Source organism: Hippichthys cyanospilos, chromosome 13 (assembly GCF_059441005.1).
Source record: "Hippichthys cyanospilos isolate Australia breed blue-spotted pipefish chromosome 13, RoL_Hcya_1.0, whole genome shotgun sequence".
Taxonomy (NCBI): Eukaryota; Metazoa; Chordata; class Actinopteri; order Syngnathiformes; family Syngnathidae; genus Hippichthys; species Hippichthys cyanospilos.
This window is the reverse complement of record NC_142381.1, coordinates 4,627,491-4,637,427: the sequence shown is the minus strand read 5'-3', so window position 1 is coordinate 4,637,427 and position 9,937 is coordinate 4,627,491. Positions and strand designations below refer to the sequence as shown.

At 36.5% G+C, this 9,937-nt stretch overlaps 2 protein-coding genes across 2 annotated transcripts; one reads left to right on the top strand and one right to left on the bottom strand.

The window, feature by feature from the left end:
* polr1d (RNA polymerase I and III subunit D) lies at positions 1-4,341 on the bottom strand. Its single transcript, XM_088431764.1, has 5 exons — positions 4,279-4,341; positions 3,785-3,882; positions 3,609-3,685; positions 1,696-1,778; positions 1-190 (listed from the first exon to the last, which is right to left on the bottom strand). Exons 1-5 carry the CDS (start codon positions 4,315-4,317, stop codon positions 143-145), a joined length of 345 nt encoding a protein of 114 aa, XP_088287890.1. The 5' UTR covers positions 4,318-4,341; the 3' UTR covers positions 1-142.
* A 371-nt stretch (positions 4,342-4,712) lies between these two features.
* On the top strand, positions 4,713-9,213 carry vamp7 (vesicle associated membrane protein 7). Its single transcript, XM_088431557.1, has 8 exons — positions 4,713-4,848; positions 5,053-5,212; positions 5,567-5,624; positions 5,860-5,997; positions 6,340-6,430; positions 6,983-7,050; positions 7,797-7,889; positions 8,301-9,213. Exons 2-8 carry the CDS (start codon positions 5,067-5,069, stop codon positions 8,364-8,366), a joined length of 660 nt encoding a protein of 219 aa, XP_088287683.1. The 5' UTR covers positions 4,713-4,848; positions 5,053-5,066; the 3' UTR covers positions 8,367-9,213.
* The last annotated feature ends 724 nt before the right edge of the window (positions 9,214-9,937 follow it).

Sequence of the window (9,937 nt, the reverse complement as noted above, 5' to 3'; positions counted from 1 at the left end):
TTGACTTTGTGCTCTGAAGTTTAATGTTTCCATGTCTCAAGCTAAAAATTCAAGAAAAAGGTGCCGAAAGTATAAAGTCATAATTAACATACACATACTGTATATACAGAAAAATATAATAGCTTGTTTCATTTGAAGGTCTTCATTCCATGGGTTGTTCCTGCTTCTCTTTGAACTCTTCGACTTTTGCCTGGAACAAGAGAACAAAACATTCAACTTATGTTGTGAAATTGACACAAGTCTTTTTGCTGAGGGCCCCTGCCATGGGTTCAAAAAGTTCAAGCTGAGCAGTGCCGGCTGACACTAAAGAAAGATGACAGTCGCACACAAAGTAATCACAGCACAAAAGCTTAGTTAAAATATAACCAGCTTCAGCTACAACCCCAGACCAAATTTAAAGGACCGGGAGGTATGATAACTATTATCAGGAATACATGTCCAATATTTTTTTTGTATGTTGGAAATGAATTAGGTTTAACCGGAGGTGTTTGTAGAAGTTTATTTTCCTCCTGTGGGATCCACAGGGGTTCCCAAAACAGACAAGAGACATAGAATCTCCAGTGTGTCCTGGGTTGTCCTCAGGGCCTCCTCCCGGTGGGACATACCCGGAACACCGCTCAACTCAGGAATAATGTTGAGCATGGAGTCTGAACGCCCCAAAGACAAAAGAACTGATCCTGGACTTTTGTAAACACAACAGAGACTCTGCCGCACTCATCGTCAACGGGACCTATGTTGAAAGAGTTCACTCGTTTAAGCTCCTGAGAAGTCCGGATCTCGAGCAGCTGCTGGTGGCCAGATTTAGGGAAGGCTTTTTCCCTAGACCGAGGAACACTGAACAGCAACAACACAGGAACACACTGAGAAGATCAAGAATGTTTGTACTTCTGTGCAACTATGATTTCTATTCTATTTATTGTTCATATTTATTTAACATGCATCGATTAGAGCAGAGTTCTCATTTTCGTTGTATACGAACAACATTACAATAAAGGCATTATATTCTTTTTATTCTAACCTATTAACAGCAATTTCCACTGTTTTATTGCACACACTGTGTATTGATAGGTTTCTTGAGGAAACTGCTCTAGTGTAGACCCTTAAAAATACAAGTATTTTGTGTTATTTCACTGTCTTAGCTGAGCTCAGAAAACAAAGACAATATTGTTTTCCAGGAAAATTTGTCATTTTTGAGGTCATGCAGCAAAAATTCTGCAATTTCATGACAATCCAAGGTTCATCCAGTACTCTTACGGTCAACCAAACAACCTCAAAGCTTGTCTTTGCATACATTGAGCATATGATGTGACGTTCCTGGCAAGCCACCCCAAATATCTGAGAGCTGAAGTTTTCTCACATTTTGGATCAGACTTTGGAGTTCTAAGAGAAAGCGTGTCATGATCAACTGTGGGATGGAAGAGATTATTTAAGATGCACATTCTGAAGCAGGCATGGTAATGGTTATTGCATATCTGGCTGATTGTTTCTATGATATACTGTACAACATCCATCCATCCATTTTCTTAAGCAATTGACCTCACAATACAGTATGTTTGAGAAAAATCTATTGATTCAATTCAATAGAAAATCAGTGACCAAAGGAAATTTGTTAAGATGCTCCGTTCATAAACCGAGGCCGAAAGTTTTTCTATGTTACCATTTATTGAGTTTACCAGTAAGTCAGTGAAGGTTTACCTCAAAGGTGTTGAGAACATGTTGACAAACATCCCGGAGTTGAGTCAGGCCCCTTCTCAGAGGTTCTACGGCTGGAGATCCATCTGGGTAAAAAGAAAAAAAAAAGATACATGTTAGGAAATGTTCTACCACCAACATAAAACAACTGATACACAATGGAGGCCACCAATCTTTTAACACTGCAAAGTCAATCCTAAAACTGCTCTAAAGAGGCAAATATTTCAAACACCCAAGCTTCAATTTGCAACATTCGATTATTTCTTTGCAGCCATGCGGGACTACGGATACACCAAAATATTTTTTTTTGCCTGAAATTAAAAAGCAAAATTAGATCAATAGAGAAAACCAAAACATCTATCGAAATAAAACTATACATTTGAAAATGTTTGGATGATTTCTGCACGAAGGTATGCTCATAATGCAGGTCGATGACCTTTGTTTCATGTCTCATGTATCTGATTTTGACATCAAACATCACAATCCCACATTATTTTTTAATCCGACTCAGGTCCCAACCACATGATCATGTTTGCATTAGTGAAAGTTAGTAAGAGCAACAATGTTTGTCATAGTTGACATTTCTTCAATCCCACTTTAAACAAAGCATGAAATCAGTGCTTCTCAATTAGCGTTTACAAACCCCCCCAGGAAAGAAAACATTTTGACGCCCCCCATTTGCCACACCGGCCATGAATAAGATCATTATATTTAAAAAAAATTGTATAAGAATATCTAAAACTGTATCCTCAAATAGTTGCGCCACATAGATGGTTTATTTGTAACACAAGTCAGTGTAGTGAAGCTGTCTTTTAGTTTCTGGGAAACAATCAACAAACTGAAGCAAGAGAGTCATAAATCACTCAAATTACAATGTAGCAAATGAGATCATTATAGATGTCAAAGTAAATTATATAAATGAGCCTTCGCTTGTTTAAGGAAAGGGTAGATTTATAATGCAAAAGAAAAAGAAGTTTCCTAATTGACCCAGATGCAGTGCCATACCTAATACACATAAAGCATAATAAACATGAATAAAAGCAAAAATAAAAGGACAATAAACAAGGCACATGCTTCCTGCTTCTTGAGGCCAAGAATTATTGAAGAATCCCTTCCTTAGGCCAAAGACAACAAGTTGTCTTCATTGTTTGTAGATCATTCATGTGATGTGACCGGTTTAAAAAAATATATTTTCATTTTGTAAAAGAAGCGATTGCTCCTTCAAAGTGGAATGTGTGGGTTACTAAAAGCCATGGGACATTTTTTTCTTCACTTAGTTATGTTTACAGTGCTGCAAGAAAATGTCAGCTCTCTGTCTATGTTACACACTTTCCTCAAAAGAATATACTGTAAAATAAAATGTGAATATGAGTAAAGAAGTAATTCACAGTCTATTTTGAAAATGTCTAATTATCAAAACAATATAGCATTTGCACTAATGTCTGCAAAATACATGTAGATTTGTGTTATTATATATTTTGCATAGAATGTAGAAAAGAGTTTGATTTCTTTTCCACTGCGTGCTTGTAAACAAAATTGAATCCAATAAAAAAGGTTTATATTGACGGCTTGAGGTTGCAGTAGCTCAGTGAGAACAAAATAAATTTTCATGAGATAACTCTTAATGGAATCAAAATGAGAAATCATAACTTTTACATGAACATCTCAGTTTTAGTAATATTCCTGTGTGTGAACAAGGATGGACTCGGACGGTAGTTCAGCCTGCTCTTTTCTTTTATTGAAAATAATGCCTTAAGCAAACTTTGAGCAAAATATTTTACTCTTTCGTGAAAATGGAGTGTAGTGTTTCTGAAAGCCTGTATAGATTTGTAATAAATTAAAAGAAAATGTCTACACTTGCTATATAGCACATATGTCTTGCCAAAGAAACAAAAATAGTCTAAAACACGATTTACCTCTTGTCTGAATGCGAAAATTGATCTTGCTCTCTGATGGATGGGTGATGGTGTAGCCGCAAAACTCAACAGACGGGCTAGTGTAAATAAAGAAAGGAAAACATCAAATCAATGTGAACTGTGGGTTACAACTACCCAAACCGCTTTGCAAAAATTGGTCAAATTAAAACACTGACTCTTTCATGATCATATATCTCAGAGAGTTTCCCAGGGTGTGGTCTTCACCGTGCATCACAAATGTCACACTGCCTTCATCGGAACCATCGGCTTGCACCTGAAACCCAAGAGCAAAATAATACAGCTCAATACTGACTGGGCTTCAATGTCCCTAAATAACAGCGCCACCCAGTGGGTAACTCGTCGCGTGTCAGGCTAAAACACAAAGGCATTAAATACTTTGTGCAGTTTCCATTAAATTATAGGGGTTTAAAATAACCAGCACTGTATTGTGAAAAGCGGTACTTGTTTGAAATTACACATCTTTCAACGTGTAATAACGTAGCAATTGCATTTGCTAGACGCAGGCGATGCTACTATCTAGTAAATCTTTGTGTGAAGTTTCGGAAAGATCGCTAAAGGCATCGTCTAGCGAGGAAGTCGGCAGGTTATTCTTTACATTAAGTTTATAAATTGACAAATGGTTTAGTTGCGCGACGTTTGAGTCTCTTACCATCTCTAGAACTCGTTTTTTCTCGTCTTCAGCAGCCATGCTGTACGCTTGCACTGCCGGCCAGGAGGAAGTTTTTGCAAACCCGTAATTTTGTCTGACAGGCAAAGGCTAGGTGAGGTTTTTTTTTTTATTTTTTGCGCCTGAAAAAACTCTGAAAACAGGTAATAAATTTTGTTTTTGTGATTTTTTTTCATTAGCCTTCGATTTAGAAGTAAACATATATCAAGTCATGTAGAAAATATGCTATAAAAAACCTATAAAAACAAAAAGAGGATAAAAACAATTTAGTGTGTCGCAAACTCATGACGTAATGTTAAGAGGACGCACACAAAACAAGTTCATGTATGTAGTCCAAAATTAAACCAATTCCATAAGAACACACGTTTAAAAATATAATTTGGACTACATTAACCAACAACCCGACGATTTCGTTTCCGGTCTGGGGGTTCGGGTTTAGTTTACAAAGCAGAAGTCACTCGCAAGGGATTTGCTAGGTCTGGAAGTATTGTGAGATGTTGGGTTTTGCGTAAATGCGCTTATTTGGACGCCGTTTATAATCGACGTTTTTGAGTAAGTTGTTTGTGAAATTCTGTTGCCATTGGAGCGTATATGCATTGGGATCTAGTGTTGTCAACAGATTACCAGTTGAGTGGGAATATTTCCTGTCTCATTTGAATGTTGACGCAGACGTTTTCGTTTCAAGTAATCATTACAACGTTCGAAGGGCGTTTCAGTTTCATCTCCCCTGATCTTTTCAAATTCTTGTGTTGTCAGATCCAACCGTAACTATGGCAATTCTATTCGCCGTGGTGGCCCGTGGAACAACCATCCTAGCCAAGCATGCATGGTGTGGCGGCAACTTCCTCGAAGTGACTGAACAGATCTTAGCCAAAATTCCGTCCGAAAATAACAAATTGACATACAGCCATGGCAGGTAAATTTGCATTTTATGCACACGCGTATTTGACGTTTTCAACCTCACCTATTAACTCCACCTGGCTCTGCATTTATCTGTCAATGTAGTATCACAATAGCATGCTAAGCGTGTGCATTGCAGAAAAATCACTATACGTGATTAAGTTATACACTGACATTTCCAAAAATTGTGTTGCAATACTGTAAATTAGAGAGGGTCCGAGTTACAAATAATGGTCAAATACAAGTTAGCTATTGTTCTTTCAGAGTCAAATTATCTTAACTTTACATGGTCTTTATCTGTATATTCTCTAACACAGAGTATGTGGTAGGATGTAAAATAATGTTTTTTAAACACCCTCTTATCTTTCAGCTATCTCTTTCATTACATCTGCCATGACAGAATAATATACCTGTGTATCACCGATGATGTAAGTATTGATTCATGCCATCATGTTTAACCTGCTTAGCTTTTAAGCCACTTTGCAAAACTCACAAAACACATGCAACCAATGTAATGTGTACTGTAGTATGTGTATTTAAAGTTTTCAGTTGTGCTAGTTATTTTCACAAAGGTGGGCTTCTTGGTAGAAGGGTTTCATGACTCTTAATTCCGAATATTATGAATTTATTCTTATGTTGGTTTTTTGTGTGTGTGTGTGAAAGGACTTCGAAAGGTCTCGTGCATTCACCTTTCTCAATGAGATCAAGAGGCGTTTCCAGACCACGTATGGGTCCCGAGCGCAAACAGCCCTGCCGTATGCCATGAATAGCGAGTTCTCATCAACCCTGGCTGCTCAGATGGTAAACATGACAAAAGTACCCTAAGTATTCCGTTTTTTTTTAATTTTTTATGAAGACTTAATTCCACTTCTGTAGCTATCATCCATCCTTCCATCCATTTACTAGAGCCGCTTATCCTCACTAAGGTTGCAGGCTTGCTGGTGCCCTCAACTTTTTGCCTGCCACAAAACCTTTCACACACCCAATCACCACCCTTAGCTATCGTACAGTACATTCAAAATTTTAAATGGTCTCTTCCCCTTTCAAATGTTTTTTTTTTGTTTGTTTTTTTTTTTAGAAGTGTGTTATCCTCAAGAAAGTACATTATGTGATTTCTTGTTTTGTTTGCTCTTTTCTCCACAGAAACACCACTCGGATCCCCGGGGGTCAGATCGGCTTACTGAAACACAGATGCAAGTGGATGACCTGAAGGGCATTATGGTCCGCAACATAGGTACGTCTCTTATCAATGTAGTGGTTCATATTTTCACTTATGTTTGTATGTACCGTGACACCTCCAAGGTCAGACACAATACACTCTGTGATGTTAAGTTATTGTTTTTTTTGCAGACAAAGTTTAGACATTAACATCTAATGTAATACAAAACATGAAATAGATCAAGTCTGGCACTGATTAAAATCATTTTTAAGTTTATGTATTGCAGTGCCAAAGAAATGATCTCTCCAGCAATCAGAAGCTGATAAAGTGCCTAAAAAGTGATCTTAAATAAGAGTACTAGTACTTAAGAATAATACGACTAAAGTAAAAATAAAAGGTAGAATTTCAATTATTAGGTAAACAAGCATTTTTGTCGAAATTTAGAGGGCTTAACCAAAGGATGACAACAGCTGGAAAATATTTTGATTACATTTGGTGTGTTGCTTCAGTATGATCAAAAAATGATTTTGTGTGTTAATTATTGCCATCCAAATTACACATACCAAAGGCTTCACTTGTGAGATTAAATACAGTATTTTTTAAATCTTAAATTATCTCCTCATGCAGATTTGGTTGCACAGAGAGGAGAGAAACTGGAGTTGTTGATTGACAAGACAGAAAATCTGGTTGATTCTGTAAGTATTTTATCTTGTGTATGCATGCATGCATGCGCACGTGCCTTTGTTTTTTGTTTTATACATGGTGGGGACCAAATTATAAAATCAATTACAGTATATGTAGATTTTCGAGATGCACGCCAGCCTGAACCCAAACAGCAATGGTTAACTGTGAGTATATTGTCGAAAAGTACATTTAAAAAAAATAAAGATAAATATAGGAAAATAACTGTTTTAGCATTTTTCCCCTTAAATTGCATGAAATAAAAGGAAATGTTTAAAAAAAATCATTTGTTCATAAAATACATATTTTGTATTTAACATATAAAATGACCTAAAAATAAACAAATAAATGCAATGAAACACAAATATCCAGAGAAATGAAAATGCTTCAATCAATATCTTTGGTTGTACAACTTCTTTGCAAAGACTGCAGTGAAGTGCAAAGATTTGAACAGAATAAAATGGTGCTGTAGTGTCTGATTTTGAACACCTGGGGGCACCCACCTACCGACACACACTACAGAAGACAATAAATTCACAAAGAAGCAGTCATGACGTCAGTCAAATATGAAAGTGCTGTGTGCTAAATGCAGAATACCGACCCTCGAGGATTGGCCTTCAACACTTGCGCTCTAGAAAATGCATTGTGTCAACAGAATGTCCACACTATGACAGAAAACCTCTTGTGTGTGTGTTTATACTCAATAACAGCTTGCTATATATGTGAACTGATGGAACACCTTTTTCTGTTTTTAATTTAGTCTGTCACATTTAAGACCACAAGTCGCAATCTAGCCCGAGCCATGTGTATGAAGAACCTCAAGTTGACTCTTGTTGTTGTGCTGGTGTGCCTGGTGAGTAACTATAACTCATAAGGTTGATTATGATATTTCATTGTTTTTTAAATTAGAGGAGATGTAGTGCTTTGCAACATGTTTGTCTGCGGTGTTTATGATTCAAGGTATGTAGACGTCTGTGTTCATGATGTTCAACGCACACTGCACGTTTTAGAGGCACCGTAATAATAGTACCTACAGACGCTGATCTACTTTTGATCTGCTTGAACACAATGGATTATGTACAGTAGGTGTCCTGCAAGGACAATGATACAAGCAGTTAGTTGGTACAAAGTCAAATTCAGTTGTTTTACTCCGTCGGCGCTCATTTTAATTCGCTATTCTTGGAAAGGCATTGCTATAAGTGAAATAGTGTGCACAATGTGACTTCACTCTCAAAAATTAACTTTTTTTCTTTGCCACTTTAAGGTTGTCATTTACATTATTGTCTCCGCTTCCTGTGGCGGGCTCTCCTGGCCTTCTTGTGTCAAATGAGTAGACAATGGGTAGAATAAGGCTGATGTGGAAAAGGAAAGAAGAGCCTGTTCAACCAGTTGCCAATGGACAGAAAAAGGACACTATCCTTGCTTAACTTCTTTAGCCTCAGTTTGCCTGAAATACACTTGCTCCCACTGCTCCTCTTGCCTTCAGGAGAGGAACTTCCCCTTCATACCATCCAAAAGGACATCACCATCAGCATTGTGGCCTACAATTGATGTTCACAATAATCTTGTCTTATTTTGCCTGATTTGTAGCACTTTCACTGCATCGACATATTCTATCCATTCAAACTGAAAACAAGATGCTCCAAAAGATTACTTGTTATTCATGATTGCTCATTAATGTGCACTGGCAGTCTGGTTGTGTGGAAACTACAAGCTTCAGATGTTTGGAGAAGTCAAGTCGACCTTGTCCCTATTTCCTTTACCGACTATTAATATTGAGCAGAAATACATGTAATGTGACAAATAAAACAGTGGTGGGGTTCCAAGGAATATCAAACACAAGTGTTGTAAATCTTTGCTATGTTTTGTTTTTAATACAAATCCTATAGTAATGATATCATGTTATAAATGAAAAAACTATTACACAAAACATATATTGTACACTTGAATGATTGATTTCATATATAATATTAAATATTTGGCATGTGGCTGATGATTGAAGGTTACTAACTTAAAATGTTTTTGTTTTTTTTGTTTTTTTGGGGGGGCAATAAGATCTTGTCTTCATTATCAATTATCTTATCTTTATCAATTCTCCAACACACCTGATTCAAACAATTAGGTCATCAGCAAACTGATAGCAATCGTGATTATTTGAATAAGGTGTGTTGAAAGAGGTTGAAAACATCTGACAAGGACCTAAATTGGACCCCCATCCATCCATCTATCCATTTTGCTGAGCCGCTTATTCTCACAAGGTTCGCCCCGTGTCATGAAAATGCACTTTAATGTCTTTTACTTTCAGTGTGATCTATGTGTGTTTATAATGTCTATAATCATTATTATAAAGTGAAATAAAAAAAAAAATAACGTTTTATTGTGGGGTTGATATTTCCAGCAAGTAAAAGCATGTTAAAACTTAGATATTGCAGTAAATATTTATTTCCAGGCTTACACTTTTACCAATGTCAACATGAGTATATGTGGGCTTCAGAATTATTGATTAGTATACCTTCACTTATCTGCTTTTCTACATATTCGTCAATAGGTAATCATCATTCAAAGGCTTGGTTAGATAATAAATGTAATCACAGTAACAGGGTTACAGGTAACAGGGATGCAAATGTGTGCTAATGTTATTTTTCTACCAGGACTAGAAATTATTTGTTGAGCTAGACAAATAGTTTCGGCTAGCTGAATTCTGCTGACCAAGAGGACATAGCTACTTAAGTAAATAATAAAGATTTTTTTTACAGCATTCTTATTCTGATTATTTGCATAACAGGGTATGAGCTTAAGTGAAACATTCAAATTAGGATAACGATTTTACATAAATATGAAAAATAGAAAAGAGGACGTACGTTTGCTGAATAATATGAATATAAATTGACATAGGGAACC

Coding starts and splice junctions, on each gene's coding strand:
- polr1d (XM_088431764.1), bottom strand. CDS start 4,317: ATGGCTGCTGAAGACGAGAAAAAACGAGTTCTAGAGATG. Junction 3,883..4,278: donor AAAAACGAGTTCTAGAGATG/GTAAGAGACTCA, acceptor CTTGGGTTTCAG/GTGCAAGCCGATGGTTCCGA. Junction 3,686..3,784: donor AGATATATGATCATGAAAGA/GTCAGTGTTTTA, acceptor TATTTACACTAG/CCCGTCTGTTGAGTTTTGCG.
- vamp7 (XM_088431557.1), top strand. CDS start 5,067: ATGGCAATTCTATTCGCCGTGGTGGCCCGTGGAACAACCATCCTAGCC. Junction 5,213..5,566: donor TTGACATACAGCCATGGCAG/GTAAATTTGCAT, acceptor CTTATCTTTCAG/CTATCTCTTTCATTACATCT. Junction 7,890..8,300: donor TTGTTGTGCTGGTGTGCCTG/GTGAGTAACTAT, acceptor TGCCACTTTAAG/GTTGTCATTTACATTATTGT.